General features: G+C 45.3%; 1 protein-coding gene across 4 annotated transcripts; it reads right to left on the reverse strand.

Moving 5' to 3' along the window:
* Nucleotides 1-6999: 6999 nt before the first annotated feature.
* On the reverse strand, nucleotides 7000-21930 carry LOC118077570 (F-box only protein 44). 4 transcript variants are annotated; one of them, XM_060276256.2, is made up of 7 exons: nucleotides 21811-21930; nucleotides 19052-19315; nucleotides 15386-15563; nucleotides 14746-14841; nucleotides 11768-11888; nucleotides 10441-10652; nucleotides 7000-8312 (listed from the first exon to the last, which is right to left on the reverse strand). In XM_060276256.2, coding segments are annotated over exons 2-7 (849 nt in total). In that variant the 5' UTR covers nucleotides 19293-19315; nucleotides 21811-21930; the 3' UTR covers nucleotides 7000-8311. The 4 variants fall into 4 exon arrangements, with proteins under 4 accessions (XP_060132239.1, XP_060132238.1, XP_060132240.1 ...); XM_060276255.2 differs by having other exon boundaries at nucleotides 19052-19318; nucleotides 21811-21924; XM_060276257.2 differs by having other exon boundaries at nucleotides 21845-21865.
* Nucleotides 21931-21972: the final 42 nt, after the last annotated feature.

Genomic DNA, 21972 nt, shown 5'->3' on the forward strand with positions numbered 1-21972 from the left:
AGTGATTTTCAGAGGCAATATGACATATATTTATTGTTTAAAAACCTACTGAATGAAGACTTCCTTTTTCTGAGCTTCTGTCATGTTTGACCAAAGGGTGTGATTCCTGATCAGATGTGACCTCGGTTTAGAAATGAGCTGAGCTACACTTAGTAGAATTCTTTGGAGATGCATTTATTTTAAGACAATTGGATTCACGGCTGAGTGGGGGAACCTGGGTCTCTCCCAGTCTGACACTCTAACCACTACGCTACCTTGGCTTTATTAGTTGTTCTACAGTGCTTCTCCAACTGCTGCCACATTATTGCTGTCCAAGGGGTTCTAGCGCAATGGAAACAGGGTGAAAATATACTCAGAACACTCATGGCATAAAAAGGTGTGGGATTTCAACTGTAAATTATGGGATATGCATGGATTGGAAATGAAGTCCCCAAACTTCAGCAAGGCGCAAATACAATGGAGACTGGGATTGCTTATAACTGCCCCAATACCGTCACATGCCCAAACCATCACAAATGCACAATAAAATGGATATTCCAGAGGGGCCCTACTGCTACTTCAGAGTAGGGTTGTTGTTGTTTTTTTGCTTCACATCAATCTTGTTTACACAACCACCATTAATTTTTTGCTGGGTCAGTGTCTTTCTGATCAATTTGACTCTGCAGGCCTTGTGCTAGGAGGAAAGAAAACTCAAAACCTAGGTTGGTGAATCGATAGCAACTAGACTTGATCCCAGAGAGCCATGGTTTGCAGCTGAGATTCCCCCCCCCCTCATTTAACAAACCAGGCCTAATGAGGAAAGCTTGAAGGAGCTGGGTCTGTTTAGCCTGGAAAAGAGGAGAATGAAAGGAGATTGGATAGCCATCTTCCGATATCTCAAGGGCTGTCACAGCCCTTTGTTTTCTCCTGCTCTGGAGGGTAGGACTCAAACCCATAGCTTCAAGTTACAAGAAAGGAGATTCCAACCAAACATCAGGAAAAACTTTCTGGCGGCTAGAGCTGTTTTGACAGCAGAGTGGACTCCCTCAGGAGGTGGTGAACTCTCCTTCCTTGGAGCTTTTAAAGCAGAGGTTGGATGGCCATCTGTCATGGATGCTTTAACTGAGATTCCTGCATTGCAGGGGCTTAGACTTGATGACTGTTGGGTCCCTTCCAATTCTATGCTTCTATTCTAGATGTAAAGTGAATCCAGGGAACAGGGTTTGTTTCCTTCGCATGTTAGTTGGGAAGGATCGAAGGAGCCCTCAGTTTCTTGTGTGGTTAGGATAGAAATGGTCATGAATATCTGGCTCGGCATCACATTTTACTTCAAATTTTACCTCAGTGTTATGACACTTGTCACGCTAACAGCGCTCCCCTTGTCAGTCAGCGAGAAATAAATTCACATCTTCCTCTTTCCTTGTTGCGATAGCTCCCAGAAGATAAAAAAGCTCCCAGAAGCTTTTATTTTAAAAGGACCAGTTTTTTTAAAAAAACATGTTTTTGTTAGCGGGTAAAAGGGAGTGACTTTTAAAATTTACAGATTGTTCTCTTTTGAAGGAAAATTACATGAAAATGATGTATAGCTGGTACCTTACACCAGTAAGAATGGCAAAAATGTACAAAACTGGGTTAAATAAATGTTGGAAATGTAATGAAAAAGAAGGTACTTTTTATCATATGTGGTGGGAATGTAGAGAAGTTAGAAAATTTTGGGATATGATATATAATGAATTGGAAAAAAAATGTTTAAAAGGACATTTGTAAAAAAATAAATAAAAATCAGAAGCATTTTTGTTAGGGATTCTAGGACAAGACCTGCCAAGGAAAACAAATAAGTTATTCATGTATGCTACAACAGTGACAAGAGTCTTGTTAGCACAAGGTTGGAAGAATGAGGAAGTCCCAACGACAAACTGATGAGTTATGCGGAACTGGCCAAGTTAACATACAAACTACGAGAGCAGGACAACCTCGACTTTAAGGAAGAATGGAAACTTTTTACAAACTATTTAAAAGGGCAACAAAAGGATTTGGACTCCTTGGCAGGTTTTGAATAAACACCCACAATTTAGTAGTAGAACATAGGATAGATAACGTGGGGATATATACAATTTTATAACATGCAGAGAATAGGGAGCTGAGGGAAGTCTCGGGAGGGTGGAGAGGGAGGGAGGGGAAGGTACAAAAAAAGGGGGGGGAGAAATGTAATGGGTTATATTGATTGATAATGTAATTTGTTAAATTTGTTCAATAAAAACTTTTTTTTTAAGGGAGTGACTTTGATCCATGTCAACTGAGCGATTGTTCATAAATGACTTCTTAAAATCCAAGAGGCGACAGGAGCGTGACTGGTGTGTTAGGCCACATTGCTATTGGGGTTTGTGATTCTTAGTGTGAAATTTGGCCTCCTATGAAAAGGAAATCTGCACCTCTGCAGTCAGGTGTTTGCTTGTTTTGCAAAGTGACTGTTTTCTGTCAACCTGACTAATGAATTGGGGGAGGGGGGTGGTGGATTCGTTTAAAGAAGAATCTGCTTTATTCGCACTTTCCAAAACGAGACAGGAACCAAAATGCAGCCCACCTTCCAAATGTGCATTTCTCCATATTTTGCAACGCACTTCTCTGGCCACGTGTACCCAAAAAATGCATATGCTGAGGTAAAGTGTGTGTAAAAATGCATACGATAAAACGAAGATGGCATTCAAAAGTAGAGAACCATGCTTGTGGGTTTTCCTTTGGGGCTTCTGTGAGAAGAGGAGGCTGGACTAGATGGCCCCCCCTTTGGCCTCTTCCTATGTTCTTGTGAAATTTAAATAAGTGGAAAAATAAACACATGGGGAAATTTATATATTAGGGAACATAGGCTTTGCCAAAAAAAGGGGGGGGGGACTGAATGCATAAATGTATACATTGGGAGAAATCCACACTGAACTGCTGGTGAAATTTTCACGAAAGCTTTTAAAAGACGCACATCACACTTCGCACACTGATGTGGCAATGCAGAGAACTGAAGATTGGGAAAATGAAAGAAACCGAGATGGACAATTTCACCCATCCCTAGGCCTAATAGCCTTCGCCGATCCGGTGTCTCCGGATATTTCGGACTATGGCTCCTATCAGCCCCAGTCAGCATTTAGTCTATATTTCAAAGAAAGAAAGAAAAAGACCTGGATGTCACCAGGCCTAGGAAGGAAGATGGAGAACAGCTGTGGCCCTCCAGATGTTGATGGACTCCAGCTCCCATGAGTCACAGGCAGCGTGGTCAGGGATGAGGAGGATGGGAGTTGTAGTCTGGGATCAGCCAGAGGTTGGCCAGCACAGCATTAAAAGAAGGCAGAGGGGGGAATGGAGGGAACCAGGGGCAGTGAAGGCAAGTGAGGGTCTAGTTCAGGGATGGGGGAACTTATGGCCCTCCAAATGTGGTTCGACCCCAACTCCTATTGGCCCCAGCCAGCAGAGCTAAAGGCTCAGATGGGTGCCAGACATTCATGCCAGACATTCAAAGCACTACGATGCCATTTGAAACAGTCACGGCTTCTGGGAGCTGTCATTTGTTAAAGGTGCTGAGAAGTGTTAGGAGGCCTCCTTGGGGCTGAAAAATAACAGAAAGTCTGTCTTTGGACGCAGAAAAAGATGATGATGGCAAGGTCTAGGAATGCGGAAAGGAGATTACTAGAAAGGGAGCCAGACATTTGCCTGAAAGAGTTGGGCAATAGAAACCAGCTGCCAGGGGAAGTTGTGGCATGGCGTTTACTGGATGACGAAAGCAAAACAAAATGTGTTCTAGGGAAGATGTACTGTATTGCAGATCTTATGCAATGGGTGACTTCAGATAGGTGCTGGGGCTCAACCCAGACACAATTGCTCAATTCCCCCCATTAACGGGAGCAGAAATGGCCAGGTTTTGCCTATTTGTCCCACTTCTGGAAGGGAAATCAATCTAGCAAGTACAATAGCAAAAGTAGCAAATGATACATAATTGATTGTTCCCCTTCCCCTTCCCCTCCTTTGCACTGTGCTTCCTTTGCATTGAAATGATGGGGTGGAATAACATAACAACAATGCCCCGAGACACCAAAAGCCAAAACTTGTCCTCTCTTTGCTCAGCCACTGCCAACCCTCGTTCTTGCCATTGGCTTCTCACAAAGCTTGCCTTTTTGCTCTTAAGAATTTTCTTATATGCTGCTCTGCTCCATTCGGAAGGTTTTTCCCCCAATAGATTATAATAGCCCTTAGTGTTTCCCTGGGTTTCCAGCAGATTTTGGACTACAATTCCCATCATCCTCGACCACTGGTCTTGCTCGCTAGGCATGATGGGAATTGTAGTCCAAAACAGCTGGAGACCCAAGTTTGGGAAACAATGGTTTAGAGCAGGCATCCCCAAACTTCGGCCCTCCAGATGTTTTGGACTACAATTCCCATCATCCCTGACCACTGGTCCTGTTAGCTAGGGATCATGGGAGTTGTAGGCCAAAACATCTGGAGGGCCGCAGTTTGGGGATGCCTGCCTTAGAAGATCTCTCGTTGCATCCTTGCATTGCCCATTGAACTTTGATTGCCCATTGCTCTTTGATTTCTGTGTGTGCTTGGGCTTGGCTAAATAAGGTCTGAGGAGCATGCTGATTTGTAGGAAATCTGAAACTGGGTTTGTTGAGATGTTTATGAGGCAGTGTCATAAGTTCTTCATTAAGTCACTGTTATGTACTGAGCTGAATCATAGAACAATAGGATCCAGAATCAGCAGTCTGATTGGTCCACAGGAGCCACCCAATCCAACTCCAGGTGGAAGTGAATCCGCAAACTGATTGGCCTGCAGGAGCAGCCAATCAGGCGGCTGGCAGAAGTGAATCTGCAACCTGATTGGCCTGCAGGAGCAGCCAATCAGGCTGCTGGCAGAAGTCAATCCACAAACTGATTGGCCCACAGGTGTAGCCCTGAATTAGCCAATCACGCAAAGCCCATTGTGTAAATAATGTATATAAGCAGATGGTTTGGGGGAAAGGGCATTCTTCTCTTCTTCTCCTTGATGACTACGAGTTGAATAAAGAGCATGAAATTCACTCTCGACTCCGAGTATATTTCAGTCACTCACCAAGATCTTATGGATTTCGACATTCACCATCAGAGACCATTTCACTCTTGACGTGCCCAAAGATTCGCCAACTGCACACGTTGACTTTGCAGGAAGCTGACATTCTAGGAAAGGAGCTAATGAAACGAAAAGCAGGAAGTGATTGCTTTCAGTTCTTACCAGCACGTCTACTATTTTCACCAGGCTGAAGAGTGGTGGTGAAACTATGAAGTACTGTAGTCTATGACACTTCCTCCCTTGCTATGGAAGAAAGTGAGTTGGCCCTTGGAGGTGTCAGCTGGGCAAACATTTGATATTAAGAAATCATGCAGAAAAACCCCATTCTAGGAGTTTCAGTCCTTGAGGGTTAACTTCCTTATCCATGGGAGTGCGAGTAAAGGGGAAAATATCCAGATCTATTCTATGTGATGTTAGGCTTTCCTCTGGGCTGTCGCCAATGCGGGCATTAAAGTACCCACATACCGGTAGTAGGATTCAGGCATCTGATTATTTCACCTTTATCTGTTCTGTAAGGCTTGTTAGGTAAAGGTAAAGGGACCCCTGACCATTAGGTCCAGTCGCGACCGACTCTGGGGTTGCGCGCTCATCTCGCATTATTGGCCGAGGGAGCCGGCGTATAGCTTCCAGGTCATGTGGCCAGCATGACAAAGCCGCTTCTGGCAACCAGAGCAGCACATGGAAACGCCGTTTACCTTCCTGCTGGAGTGGTACCTATTTATCTACTTGCATTTTGACGTGCTTTCGAACTGCTAGGTTGGCAGGAGCTGGGACCAAGCAACGGGAGCTCACCCCGTCACAGGGATTTGAACCGCCGACCTTCTGATCAGCAAGCCCTAGGCTCAGTGGTTTAACCACAGCGCCACCTGGGTCCCACCATAAGGCTTGTTACGGTAGATCAGTCCAAATCTTAACCACCACAACTAGGGTATGTGCTGGTGGAAGGTAGATGCTGATACAGAAAAATGGGTCTCCTGCCCCTGCACTGAACTGTAGTTTGAGGCTGTGCTGGGGACTTGGGATTTGGGGGGATTCATTTAACCGCCCCCACCATTCCTGGCTTTAACAATTACAATCACTGATAATCGGAAAAACTTTCTGATAAAAAGAGCTGTTTGAGAGTGGAACGGTCTTCCTCTGGAGGTGTGGACTCTCCTTCTTTGGAGGTTTTTAACCAGAGGTTGGATGGCCATCAGTCATGGCTGCTTTAGCTGGGATTCCTGCATTGGAGGGCGTTGGACTAGATGACCCTTGGGGATCCCTTCCAGCTCTGCGCTTTTATGATTCTACAGTCACCATTATGATTACATTTGGTGCCCTATTTTTCCTTCAAAGAACACCAGGTGGCACACGTGGTTCTCCCCCTTCTCATTTAAATCCCCCAAACAACCCTGTGAGGTAGGTTAGGCTGGGGAAAGGCAATGACCTCATACCCAAGGTCGCACCCATTGAGCTCCCTGGCAAAGTGGGAATTTGAACCCTGGTCTCCAGGTCTTAATCTGACATTCTAACCAGGAGAGAACTTTGGTAATATGGCGGCCCTGAGCGAGGACTAAATTTGGCCCACACCCCTAAATATTTCTTATTTTCATGCCCTCCACCCTCTTGCCTTCTGTTCTGCACATATTTTGTGCTCCTTTGGCTAGGCGCCCTGTGTAGGGGAACCGCCCATAGCACTTCCCTGAATCCAGTACTGCTCCAACCACTAGGTCCCACTGGTTCTCTATTCAAGCTAGGCAACAAACCCCAAACACTTTAGTGAAAAGAGCAGGCTCAGTAAGGAGTGTGGTTCCCAATTTTTTTCGGTGGGGGGCACTCCCTTGGGTTCCACAAACTCATGCCTAGGGCCCGCTGCTCTAAAATATAAAAAAAACCACCCAGAATAGTGCTTTGCAGGACCCACTAAGGAAGAAAATAAGACAATCCAATCCAAAACAGTAACCACGAATGGCATATTTATTCCAAAGCCAGCTAAAACTATTTAGTTTAATGAACTCAACTAAGCTGTTGAACTTGATCCAGTGATCGGGGCTTTTTAGAGTCTGATAGACATTGACCCCTCCATCGCACCAGTGATTCCCTCTTGCCTCTTGGCCCCTAAGAATCCTGCTGCCCACTTTGGGATCCCCTACCCTAGAACTTCCCCTGCATTCTGACTGCATTCCAAAGCCAGGATTGTGATGCAACGTTACAGCTTCAATGAGAGCTGCTTGGTGACAGCCTTACACACACACACTCCACATATGCATTGCCACCTTTCTCTCTGTGCTTCCTCCACCCAGCTCCATCTATGCCTTGCAGCAGCTTGTAAAGAAAGATATTAACCTGTCAACACGCAGGATTTAAAAGGGAAGCCGAGGGAGGCAGTAAATCTGGCCGTAAACCCGTCTAATCGCTCCTTTCCTTGTAGTTGGGCTCTGTCGGATTTAGGATCCGCAGAAGCATGACTCCTGGAGCTAGTCATCTTTGGTTGCGGAAAAGGAGGACGGCATGCAGGGTGGAATGAAACCCTCCTTTATGGGCCCTAAATAAGAGCAATCAGTTTCAGTTTCATAGTGTTTTCCATGCAGGTGGAGCAGCCGCCTTTGATCTCTTAATCTGCACACACCTATAAAGGTCACCCTGGGAGTTTGGGCTGGCTGGTCACATAGCAGTTAAAGTCTGGAGTAAGGTTACCAGATGTCCCCGTTTCCCAGGGAGAGTTCCTAGATTTACAAATCAAGTCCCCATACAAAATCCATTGAAGTTGAAGTGTGTCCCTGGATTCATTGAAAAAATCTGGTCACCTCAGTTACCAGTCCATTACTGGAAGCCCCTGAGCAGGTCCTGAGCACAAGAGCAACTCTCCCCATGTCTTCATTGGGAAATGCAGTAATCAGGCCTTCGATTTAGGGAGAAAGCAGGGGTCCTCATTCCCTCCAGGACAACTTTCCAGGGGCCACAAACCAGCAGTAGATGCGGCTTGAGGCAAAACATGGGTGGCGCAACAGAAGGCTTCATCCAAACCATGCACAATCCAGAGGTTTGTATATGTAGGTTTCTCCATCCAGGCAAGCTAGAGGCTTTATTACAGCTCAGGGACACATTCTGCCAGGCAAAGGCACTCAAGGAAGCAGGCAGAGCAGGGCCAGTGAGAGGAGAACCCCGAGGGCCAGATGGGACCAGCATCTGGTCCCAGGGCTGCAGTTCATCACCTCAAAGTTAGGGACTAGAAGCTTGAAAGGTGTCCCGGAGTACTCATCTGCAAAGGAGGACAGAGATACGGATTTAGCACAGGAGCAGGGAACCCTTGGCTTGTCACAGAACTACAACTCCCATCAGCCACAGCAAGCCCAATATCTTTGAATATAATTTTTTAAATTGAATTTTCACTTTAAACAATAAACAATAATTTCCAACATACGCCTACAAATCTCATTCCCTACCGCTCTGCCGAGCTTATGACTTCCCTCCATCCCACCAACAAGCTTTCCCTTTTCAAATCTATATCTCACAGTTTAATCTTATATTATAAAGTCCACATCGTAGGATTTATTTCAATCCTGCTAGCATCTTCAAACTTCTACAGTTATTATTTATATAGTCAATGAATTTACTCCAGTCGCTTTAAATATATACTCTTATGAAACTGCAGGTTATTACAATAATCCTGCTAATGTTTTCATCTGTTTGCAATTCATCTGTAAATCCTATATAATAAAGTGCAAGTGTCTCTGCGTCCAGTATTCCCTGTGTCCCTGGGTTTGCACTACTGCGCATGTGCCCCACGGACACAGGAATTGGACACAGAGACTTGGAACGCACACTTGCGTGCATGCTCTCCCGCTGGCCAGCTGTGCTCAGCGGAGCGCCCCGACGAAGCAGCGGCCGTGGGAGGGGCCAACTGGCCCCCCCACGCGCCGTTGCAGCCAAAAAAGGCTGAATGCTTTAGCGCCCGTTTATTAAACGGGCTGAATGACACTAGTAGTCAATAAACCGTTGCCATTCTTTAGAAAAAGAGCCCTGATGCGTCTTAATATCAAGTACTGTTGATGGTGCACATATTTAATTATTGCATTTATGCCACACCTTTTTCTCCAAGGGGCTCAAGGTGGTGGACCCCTCCTCCTTTAATCCCCACAACAACCCTGCGAAGCTGAGAGGCAGGGCCCAGGGAGACACCCAGTGAACTTCCTGGTCTCTCAGATCCCAGTCCCACACTCTAACCACTGGAGCATCATCTAAGAGTTGGCTTCAGACATCTTTGGGGAAATGTATCACTTTGACCAGTTCTTTCCCTTCCAACTGTTATAAAAATAAACTGCTCAACTGCTCCCTTTCACTTATGGGGTATTACAGAGCCCTTCTAAGGTTCCCTATTGGTAAGAGAAAATAACAGAGGCTAACCCAGGCTTCCTCAAACTCGGCCCTCCAGATGTTTTGAGACTACAATTCCCATCATCCCTGACCACTGGTCCTGCTAGCTAGGGATCATGGGAGTTGTAGTCCCAAAACACCTGGAGGGCCGAGTTTGAGGAAGCCTGGGCTAACCAGAGTATATATTGAGAAGCAAAGCGGCTAGTAAGCCTGATCTTTATTAAAGGAAATAAACTCCTGCAACAGGGTCCCCATTCACCACACGCAGGAGGGTGGAGAACCCTGAACAATGGTGCACAAGCCCTTATATAGACTTTTGAAATTGCCCACCCTGTAGCCCAAGACCTGCCCCCCCCCCCAAAATCATACATACATCAGAGAAGAAGACGGGTCTACAGCAGAAATCCTGTCTGCCAGAATACCTAATAATGGTCACTGACTGCATTACCTGGGCAGTCTGGCCATCGTTTTGCGATGGTTAGTACCGTACTTTAGTTCCTGAATCCAGGTCACAAGCCCACCCTATTCATACACAAATACGCCCTTAAGACAGGATTTGTAAGCAAAAAGACAATGCGGAGGTTTTTCCCATTTGCCCCCCTTACTGCAGAGGAATATCTGAGGTCATTGGGAGTCAAAATGGCTTCAGGATTGCTCTCCCGTACTATTTCAGGCACATGGTTCATATATTTAGATATGTGTGCATTTAAGAATATTTATTCTATATTTGAGGCCTTAAAATTCTTATAACACCTCTAAGTTCCTTCCCTGATTATCTGAAATGGAACAATGCACAGGGACCAATTTTGGAGAAGGAGAGGGGATGTGTGGGCTCCACTCAGGGCAGAATTAAGAGTCAGTGGGGGCTGGCAGTGCCCATTGGCACAGGTAGGCAGTAGGTAGGGAGCCCACCTCTAGGTGGCGCCACGGACAAAGACAGATGAAGGGAGAGCCAATGACAGGCAGAGCCTCCCCTTGATTGGCTGCAAGAAGACAGGGGGGTGGGTCCTCACCAGTTGCACCCGCTGCCACTCGCGGCGTCTTCATCATCTGAGTCAGGAAAGGGCTCGATGAAGTCTTCGTCCCAATTAAATGGCCCAAGAGTGATGCCGCTCCTGGTGACTCTCACGCTGTTCCCGGGCGGCTGGCCATTCCCGTTTACAGCCAGGTGTTCAAACAGGATGTAGCGGAGTCCAGCCTGGCATTCGATAAACCTATGCGAAATCTGAAGGCAGGAGAGAAAGAGATAGATGCTGAATACGGGGCAAGGCTGCCGAGCTAGGAGGAAAACTACCCCTCTCAAAGGTAAGGGTCTTTGGGTTGAATGTGGCTCTCAAGACCTCTCCGCCTGGCCCTTGGATCTCTCCTCTGGACACTCCACTTACCAGTCCTGCTTTGCAAGAATTTTTAGGGAGGTAAGAGATCTCCTTGACCCCCCCCCCACTCAACCAATATGTCCTGCCAGCTTACAAGGGATGCACAAATGTTCACTGCGCACTTGGATTCCTTCTTTTAGCATGGCACCACCAACATTTTGGAACTCCCTGCCCATGACGTTGATCGGGTGCCTTTGCTGTTCTTCTTTCAGTGCCCAGCTAACCCCCTTTTACTTTTAGGCACACCTACACAGACACCCAAAGACATGTATATATTAATGTGCAACTTTGTTTTATAACATGCATGTAATCCGATTTCGTTCCTATGTCGTACCTTTTGTTTTTTCCATCTTATTTCTCAGTCGGTAGAGCTCGGGGCTCTTAATCCCGAAGTTGTGGGTTCAAGCCCCCCGTTGGGCAAAATATCCCTGCATTGCAGGGGGGTTGGACTAGATGACCCCCCGCGGTCCCTTCCAACTCTATGATTCTCTGGACTTGCTTTATCGATAATTTTGCGTATATCACATACAGGTTTTTAAATTTATATGGATTCATTTCTTACTTTTATAGACCATGTTTTCTCCGTATATATATTACTCTCACCTCATTTTATCCCCAGGGAGGTAGGTTAGGCTTAGAGAAGACATTGAATGGGATCAAGCTTCATGGCCAAGTGGGGATTCGAACCCTGGTCTCCCAGGTCATAGTCTTGACACTCTTAACTACAACACCACACTGGCTCTCTCTCTTTTTGTGATGACCACAAACGCCTTTAGATAAAAGTAAATGAATAAGCACCTGCTTGCCCACTTCAACCTCTGCTCCCGCCCATCACTGGAATGTGGCCCCCGGAAGCCTACATACAAGGGAATGCGGCCCTCAGATCGAGAAAGTCTTTCCCCCATCTATAGCAGGCTTTGCTTCTGCTTCCCACCCCAAGCATTTTCCACTAGGGCTTACAGACCCGTCGCCAGCGTGGAGCTTCCGAACCGTGCCCTTCTGAATGGAAGATCTGGAGGAGCTGAAAGTCTGCGGCCAACAGCTTCACGCTAAGTTGATAGCGGCTGCCAGGGGGACAATAATAGCTGTTTTTTTTTGGGGGGGGGAAGAAAAAACATCAGTTTGGGCAGAAACCAAACTAGGCATGGTTTGAACACTCAACACCAAACCATGAGTATACATTTCGTGACCGATAACCTCCAGATAAAAAAATCAAGGTAGCCTAGCCCTAGACCTTTTGATACAAATCTATTCCCATGCACTTGAATGTACAACTTTAAAACAGTTACTCCTAATAAATAATAATTAATATAGCCAATAATGGCAAAAGGTTGTATGCTTATCTCCCTTTGCAAGGTACATCAATCAGTTTCATGCATGAATACAGCTTTCAAAGGCTGCTAATAATAATAATAATAATAATAATAATAATAATAATAATAATAATAATAATTTTATACTGCCCTATACCTGCAGGTCTCAGGGTGGTTACAATATAAAATCGCAATATAAAACCACAAAACACATGATCAAAATACAAAAACAACCCAATACATTTTAAAAGGACATCAGGCGTCAGTCAGCCAAAGGCCTGCTTAAAGAGGAACGCTTTTGCCTACTGCCTAAAGGTGTACAATGAAGGAGCCAGGCAAACCTCCCTGGGGAGAGCATTCCACAGATGCGGAGCCACTGCAGAGGAGGCCCCGTTCTCATGTTGCCGCCCTCCGGACCTCTCAAGGAGACACACGATAGAGGCCCTTGGAAGATGATCTCAGGGTCTGGCTAGGTTCATATGGAGAGAGGTGGTTCTTGAAGCTACCAGCCATGGTGTCTGTGTTCTCCCTCCACTGTCAAGAGGTGGGATACGTTTGAATACCAGTTGCACAAGAACAGGAGGCTGGACTAGACGAGTCATTGGTCTGATCTAGGAGGGCTTGTCTTACGTTTGTATGCAAATATATTATTTGGTGCGTCTACAAAACGTAAGAAGGGCCTGCTGGATCAAGCCAATGGACCACCCAGTCCAGCATCCTGTTCTCACAGTGGCCAACCAGATGCCCATTATGGGAAACCCACAAGCAGGACCCGAATACAAGAACCCTCTCCCATCCTGCCTTTCCAGTAGCTGGTACTCAGGAGCATCCCTATCTCTGACTGTGCCATTCATGTTTGCCTGCAGGCCGTTTAAGGAGGATCACAGCTTGCTCAGGAAATTCAAGGCCTGCAAAGGTGCAAAAGGGCTCAGAGTGCTAACAAAACAAGGTTATGTATGCTACTACTGCGGCCTGTGTTTTGTTAGCCCCCAAATGAAAAATGAGCAAGGTCCCAACTAAAGAAGAGTGGCAACTTAAACTGATGGAATATGCGCAGCTTGCGGACTTAACATAAAGAATAAGAGAACACGAAGAACATATGTTTAAAGAAGATTGGAAAATGTTTATTGAATATATGGGGTGAAATCGTGTACACTTGAAAACATTGGCAGGATTAAGATGAATTCAACAGTATAAATAAGTTTGGATGGATGCAATAATGGAAAACTGAATGGTTCAGTTTAATAATAATAATTAATAATAATTTATTATTTATACCCCGCCCATCTGGCTGGGTTTCCCCAGCCACTCTGGGCGGCTTCCAACAGAAAAATGAAATAAAATAATCATTTAAACATTAAAAGCCTCCCTAAACAGGGCTGCCTTCAGATGTCTTCTAAAAATCTGGTAGCTGTTTTTCTCTTTGACGTCTGATGGGAGGGCGTTCCACAGGGTGGGCGCCACCACCGAGAAGGCCCTCTGCCTGGCTCCCTGCAACTCGGCTTCTCGCAACGAGGGAACCGCCAGAAGGCCCTCGGTACTGGACCTCAGTATCTGGGCAGAACGATGGGGGTGGAGACGCTCCTTCAGGTATACTGGAACCGAGGCCATTTAGTTTATATAAAATATGCAGGGATTTATGTTATGCAAAATGAACCATGGAAAGAGAAGAAGGGAAGTCATTGATATTTTAAGGTTGTTTAAATGAATATTCTAAAATGTAAAAACAGAAAAATTATAGGGGGGGGGGAGAAGGCTCAGAGTGGATGAGCAGTGTTCTATAACCTTAGGTGGTTGGACTACAAGTCCCATCACCCCCAGCACACCAATGGTGAGGGATGATGGGAGCTGATGTCCAGTAACACTAGGAGACCCAAGGTTGAAGGCATTGGGTTGGAGCACATTGCCAGCTTTGGAGCTGTCTGGAATCCTACCAGATCCTGCTTTTCAGGTTTCTACATTTCACTAATTTTACAAGCATTTTAACGTTTCAAAACCTGACTTCCTTCCCCCTCTTCCTGCGGTTCCTTAAATTCATTTAAAATAACTTCTGCATATTCAAATTAACTTAATTTGCTTATTTATTCAGTGGTGCCTTGCTAGACGAATTTAATTCGTTCCACGGGTCTTTTCTTATAACGAAAAATTCGTCTAGTGAATCCCATAGGAATGCATTGAATTTTTTTTGCCCATAGGAACGCATTAATTGAATTTCAATGCATTCCTATGGGAAACTGTGATTCGCTAGACGAATTTTTCATAAAACGAATTCGTCTAGCGAGGCAACCTCCGCTCGAAAAATCCTTTCGTTAAGCGGAAATTTCGTTAAGCAGGGCATTCGTTAAGCGAGGCACCACTGTATATACATAAATAAATATACATATTTAAAGCAGATGAATAAATGAGCAAATTTTATGTAATTGCAGGTTACTACAATAACCTTGCCAATGTTCTTACCTGTTCACAATTTATCTGTAAATATTCAAGAAACCCTTTCCCTTCTTTTGTTGTCTTGATCTCTTATTCTTACGTTAAGTTTTGCCATGTCTGCATATTCCATAAGTTTTCCATCTGTCCTTTGGACCACGCAGCCCCCACCCATAACCAAGACTGGATGCTCTGAACCCACCATTCATTCACGGCGATGTTAGGTCTGGCTTCATCGATCAGCTCGTCCCAGTACCCAACGTCCTTCAGAATGATGAGCTGAGCCTTGCCGCAGAGCCTGAAGCAGAAAGGAACATCTTGTGAGAATGCCTGAAGGTGGTTAGAGCAGGGGTGGCCAACTCCCAAGAGACTGCGATCTACTCACAGTTAAAAACTGGCAGTTATCCACCCCCTTTTTTGGGGTTCAGGTCAAAGTTGTTGAGCTTTTTTTTAGGAAGGAGGAAGGCCCATTTTGGGGTAGTTGGATCAAAGTTGTTGAGTTTTTTTCAGGGAGGAGGTAAAATGTTGAGCTTCTTTAAGGGGAGCCACAGTTGTTCAGCTTCTTTGCGGGGAGCCGATGATCTACCAGTGATCTACCGCAGACGTCCAGTGATCTACCAGTAGATCACGATCTACCTGTTGGACATGCCTGGGTGGATGGATGGCAATTGATGGATAGCCTGAGGTCGAATCCCGACAAGAGAGAAGTACTGTTTCTGGGGGACAGGGGGTGGGCACGTGTGTGGGGTTCCCTGGTCCCAAATGGGGTAACTGTGTCCCCGAGGGACCAGATTTGCAGCCAGGGAGTCATTTTGGACTCGCAGCTATCCACGGACCCTCACCCGTCACATGCAGCAAAGCATTTGTTGACCCACTGTGGGGAGGAGTCTTTCTTTTTTGCGTAGGAATTCCTCTGGAGGAAACTTTCCACAGGGAGGGCTGCCATATCCTCCTCGGACAGCTCCTCGGTTTTCCAGTGGCCCTCAGAAGGGACCCTCATTGCCCAGGAGTCCAGGCCCTCTGCAGAAACAAAACCAAACCAAAATGACGGACATTGAAGAAAGAGGCTTTTGAGTCAGTGGAAGCAACAGAGGAGTCAGCAGCCAGACCAAGGAGAGGATACAGATCCTGGATACAGATCCACACAGGCCAGTGAGGGCAATAGGGGGGACGTTGTAGGCATGACGTACTGACATCACACACACCAGCATCTCGGCTCCCTCCCTAAGCTGGGGAGAAGCTTCCTGGGCTTTGGAAAGGTGGCGTCAGGGTTTAATACTCAAATATAGCAGGAACATTTAGGGGAATAGCCTACTGTGTTTCTCCGAAAATAAGACACCGTCTTATATTTATTTCAGGGTGGATTTGATTTAAATCAAACTGATTTAAATCATGATTTAAATCACTAGTCAGTAAGGCTTGATTTAAATCATAGTTTTCTACATAAAGACTAATTCTTGCTGGTATAACTTTAATATGCAAGTAGATGAAGATTTTTAGAATAACAACTTTTCATATTAGTTCCCCCCCCCCCCCCAGTTTAATAGGTTAATCATTCATATTTGGACAACTTTACTGTTGTACTTAGGAAGGAGAAAAAGAATCATTACCTTAATAATAACAATTTAAATAGATTTATTCAACTGAAACAATAACATTACAGCATATGTTATTTGCTTAAACAAACATCCATGTTAACAAAATACAAATCATTGATTTTTATCCACCCTGATTTATTTTTCCTCAAAAAAAGCACACTATGGCTTATTTTCAGGGGATGTCTTATATTTTTCCTCCTCCTCCTGCCATGGCCGGTATTGCTGCTGTGCCTATCACTATGTCTTATTTTCGGGGTCATAGCTGCTAAGTTTTCCCTTTTCTCGCGAGGAAGCCTATTCAGCATAAGGGAATTTCCCTTAAAAAAAGGGAGAACTTGGCAGCTATGCTCGGGGTATGGCTTATATTCCTTGAATGCTTAAAAATCCTGCTATGGCTTATTTTATGACGACGTCTTAAAATAGGAGAAACAGGATAGTACCTCTAGTCCACTGACTGCCACTAAACCCTTTCCCCATTAGGCATGGGCAATATATCGATATATTGCCCAGGGCTGTTATGTGGGGGCAGACCGCGATGACAGCTTCACTCAGCGGTATATTGCTGGTGAAACCACCACTGCTCTTGAGTCTCTCTGCCTCCATTGCCCCGAGGGAGAAACAAACTAGCTGGGAGCTGGAGGCAGATATACCACTGGTGAAACTGACATTGTACTCTGTCCCGACAGAGGGAGAATCAGGAGGGAGGTGCCAATACGGCCTGTTCCTTCCTCTGCTTCTTTAAACTGCTTGGCTGCTGCCCTTGTCTGAGCCAAGCTGTTTTACGGAACCCTCGACCCACCAGCGGCTCGCACGAGCCAGTGGCAGGATGGGGGCTCGGTTAAAGTGCAACCCTTCTCTAACTTCTGGGGAAAGATTTATAATGAACTGAAAAAAGTGTTGAAAAACACCTTTGCTAAAAAACCAGAGGCCTTCTTACTTGGGATAACGGGAGATGATATACCTAGGAAGGATGTTACTTTCTTTTTGTACGCCACAACAGCGGCAAGAATTCTACTTGCAAAGAACTGGAAGAATGAAGAAATACCAACAGTGGATGAATGGCAGAAGAAATTGATAGAATATGTGGAACTGTCTGAGCTGACCGGGAGACTCCGAGATCGAAGTGAAGAAGAAGTGGAAGAAGACTGGAAGAAATTTAAAATTTATTTAAAGAATAAGCATATAATAGATTAGATAATAGTGGAAGTGAGGGAGATAAAGAGTAAGATAATGGTGTAAAATAAATAATGTTAGAAATTGATGATAACTTAATAAAGAAGAAAGATTTCGATAGAATGTAATAGGTTAAGATGTAAAAGAGATAGAAATAAGATAATATTAAAGTAATAACTAGAAAGTATATAAGATTTAGAGTTTACTACAGGGGATATGTAAAGAATCGCAGGAGGAGGAGGAATGAGGAAGTCAATAGATTGACAATGAGGGTTATAAGGTAGAATTTTTTGTTTTTATATTTTTCTTTTTTGTATTGTATTGTTGTATTTTTTGTGTTTTGTATTTTCTTTTTCTGTTTTCTATTTTTTAAAGGTCTTTAAAATCCTAATAAATATATTATAAAAAATAAATAAATAAAGTGCAACCCTTCTCTAGCTGAGAGAGCCCAGACCCCGCCTGGCTGCCTTCCTCCGTGAGGGGGTGCTGTGCCTTTCCTCCCAGGAAGACGGAGCTCACCCTCCCGGTGGAAGGCAGCCAGGCGGTTTAGGGGCTCTTTGATGCCGCTGGCAGGCCCAGCACTCGCCAGCGGCCCCTCTCCACAAGGTGAAGATGCCCCACGCCTTGTGCCCAGGAGGGTGGGCTGCGTCATTCCTCCCAGAGGAAATAGGTAGAGCACCCGCACAGGCGAAGGCAGTCAAGCACACAGAGCCTGACAGGTCCCATATATGCTTGGCTATTGCCGCTAGGATGATCTTCAGGAGTAGGGGGAGAACGGGCGAGATAACTCGCCTGCCCCCAATGCCAGCAAAGGCAGAGGCAGCTTGGGTCCTTGCTGCTCCAGCACGAGTGGCAGGGACCTCAGGGCTGGCTCCACCGGGGGCAGTTGTTCTCCCGCCCCCAGCAGAGCCAGGCCAAGGGGCCTCAGAGCTGGCTCTGCTGCGGGAAGGAGCATCTCCGCCCTCCAGCTGAGCAGCAGGTCGGGGCCAGCTGTATTGGCCCCAGCCCGCAAGGCGCTGGACTGAAAATGCCTCAGCTCCCGCAATGAGCTCTGTGATGTTTCCACCGGGCACCTCGCCAGCTGGGGCCGATGCAGCTTTTTTCAACATTGCGGTATATCGCCAAACCACGATGTTTGGCTGACGGTGCACTGTGATGTCGAAAGCCCAGCATTGCCCAGCCCTGTTCCCCGTCATTCGCAGCAAAGTGCCTTCCAAAAGGGTCACGCAAATCATTTGTTGGACTGTGGCCATTTCCCTTTCCTTATTTATTAAATTTGTATACAGGGTACTGCCCTTCATCTGTAGATCTTGGGGATGTAAAAATGCAAGGTAAAGGGACCCCTGACCATTAGGTCCAGTCGTGACCGACTCTGGGGTTGCGCGCTCATCTCGCATTATTGGCTTCCAGGTCATGTGGCCAGCATGACAAAGCCACTTCTGGCGAACCAGAGCAGCACACGGAAACACCGTTTACCTTCCCGCTGTAGCGGTCCCTATTTATCTACTTGCACTTTGACGTGCTTTTGAACTGCTAGGTTGGCAGAAGCTGGGACCAAGCAACGGGAGCTCACCCCGTCACAGGGATTCGAACCGCTGACCTTCTGATCAGCAAGCCCTAGGCTCAGTGGTTTAACCCACAGTGCCACCTGGGTCCCGAACACAAAATACATAACAAAAACAATGAACAGAAACCAAGCAATAACCCCCTCCACCCCCCAGCTGAACAGGGATGCACCTTTGCCGCAAGGATTCTTGATTAAGTTCTTCTCCCTGTGGGAGTAAATGAAGAAGGCCTTCGACTCCTGGGTCTCAGGTCCACTCTTTCGCTGGAACTTGATCTTCCACAGCTCAGGGTTGTCCACCAGGCGTCGCCACTTGGAGCAAACCAGCCGGCAGTTGCAAAGCAGGTTCCTTGCTGGTACCCAGGCTAGCACCTCCAGCAGGACATGTTCAGGCAAGTCCCCTATAGTCAGCATCTTTCTTCAGAGTGGTCTTTCGGCTGCTTCCAGGGAAGAACCATAAGAGGATGAGAATGAGAGAGAAACGCCACAATAACAGCAGCAGTGGGAAATAGCTGTAAAGGGGAATGCTGCAACAAAATGTTGTAGCCAGGTGCTTCATTCCTTTTTCCTGCTTCTCCCCCCTGGTTTCTTTCCCTGCCCCAAGAGCCAGTTAAGCATTCTGTGCTCCATCCACATCTATCAGTTGCCCCCATTCATTCTTAGCTTTCCTTCGGCATTTTTTGCTGGCCATCAGGCAATGGCTTTTTCTACCAGCCCTGGCCCACCCTCCAGACCTAGGTGGAGTCTTCCCCAGACCATGCAGAAGCAGCTGGGAAGAGAGGAGTTCAGGGATATTAAAAAATATATATTTATTTATTATAAATCTTGTGTCTTTGCTTCTCAATTTGTATTGTGTTATTTTGTGCACTGTGACTTGCTGTTATTGTTATTGATTATAGTTTAGAAACCGTTTATTGTAATGGTCAAGAGTGAATTTGTGCTTAATTCTTATTTGCTGATATTTAAATTTCATTGTGCACTACTACAGGTGAAACCCGCAAAATTAGAATATCGTTGAAAAGTGCATTTATTTCAGTAATGCAACTTAAAAAGTGAAACCAATATAGAGATAGATGCATGACATGCAAAAGAAGGTATGCCAAGGCTTTATTTGTAACTTTTGTATGTCATAATATTGGATTGGATCAGACTGTTATAAGGTCCACAAACTTTTGTCGTTTCTTCAGAAAGGTGGGAAACAAATTAAAAGTGAAATGAAATGAAATCCAAAAATCCAAAATTAACATACAGTACATTTAGAAACAATTTAAATAAGCCCCACCCACAAAAACCCCACCCCCATTAAAATGTTAATTTAAGCAGGGTTATTATCGGGCTGTATCCAACATCAGTTACCCTCAGAGACGACCCATTAAAATGAATGAACCTGGCTAACTTAGGTCCATTCATTTCAATGGGCCTATTCTGAGAAGGGGACTCGGGTGGCGCTGTGGGTTAAACCACAGGGCCTAGGGCTTGCCGATCAGAAGGTCGGCGGTTCGAATCCCCGTGATGGGGTGAGCTCCTGTTGCTCGGTCCCAGCTCCTGCCAACCTAGCAGTTCGAAAGCACGTCAAAGTGCAAGTAGATAAATAGGTACCGCTACACCGGGAAGGTAAACGGCATTTCCGTGCGCTGCTCTGGTTTCGCCAGAAGCGGCTTAGTCATGCTGGCCACATGACCTGGAAGCCAGGGTGGATAAAAATCAATGATTTAAAATAAATAAATAAATAAAATCGGATCTTTTTATTTAAATCAATTTTTAAAAAATAAAATGCTTTTTGAGGAAAATATATTACCATCCAAAGGTTATTCCATCATGAAATAAAGATTAGTTTTTTTAATTATGTAGAATAAGGTTGTTTATGTTTAATTTTTTTGGTAAATATATTCCATTAATCCATTAACAATGTCATGCTCTTCCAGAGGTTTTTGTAAGATTATTGGGCAGTTATTATTGTGTAGGCTGGGCTGTTTCTTAAAATATATATATTTTGTTTGTTTAAGCAAATAACATATGCTGTAATGTTATTGTTTCAGTTGAATAAATCTATTTAAATTATTATTATTAAGGTAATTATTATTTTTCTCTTTCCTAAGTACAACAGAAAAGTTGTCCAAATATGAATGATTAACCTATTAAACTGGGGATAAAAAAACCCTAATATGAAAAGTTGTTATTCTAAAAATCTTCATCTACTTGCATATTAAAGTTATACCAGCAAGAATTAGTCTTTATGTAGAAAACTATGATTTAAATCAAGCTTTACTGACTAGTGATTTAAATCGTGATTTAAATCAAACTGATTCAGTTTGATTTAAATCAAATCCACCCTGCTGGAAGCTGTACGCCGGCGCCCTTGGCCAGTAAAGTGAGATGAGCGCCGCAACCCCAGAGTCGGTCACGACTGGACCTAATGGTCAGGGGTCCCTTTACCTTTACCTTTACTATTCCGAGTAGCCCATTACTGTACTAAGTACAGTATTGCATTTCACTGTTCTGTATTGACATGTTAGTACCCCCCCTTCTCTGGCTATGGGTCTAACAGGGATCCTTTGGATAGGCCAATAAATTTACTTCTGAGCATCCCCACGGACCCCAAGACACAATTACTGTACTCCATGCAGGTGGCAACACTTCATAGCGAGGGGAGGGACTCCCATCTCAAGTTCACACGTTTCTGAAACCCTGGGTGGGGGGGTGGGGAAACTACGAACTTAGAGGGAAGAAAAGAAAGAGGGGTCGCTCTGCACATGTTCAGAGGCCATGCCATCACTTATACTGCAAACAGGTCCGGAGAGCAGGAGAGGGCGGACCCCCTCCCAATACAAACTGAACCTCGCAGACTCCACTTCTGCAGATCCTGCCTCAGACTAAGGCACCTCTTGCCTGTCCTGAACGTCCCCTCCCTCCAAAAAAATAACAGGCTTACAGGGGCTGGAAAATGCGCAGGAGCCACGCGGTACCTCCAAGACACTCCACGGCCTTGCAGGAAAAGGAAACCGAATGTGAACATGGTGGAGTGGGCAGGACAAAAGCCTCTGGGGCGGGTCCCCCAAGGCAGCACCACGCCTTGTAGGCAGGGCGAGCAGGG

This window comes from Zootoca vivipara, chromosome 6, assembly GCF_965207765.1.
Source record: "Zootoca vivipara chromosome 6, rZooViv2.hap1.1, whole genome shotgun sequence".
Lineage (NCBI taxonomy): Eukaryota > Metazoa > Chordata > Lepidosauria > Squamata > Lacertidae > Zootoca > Zootoca vivipara.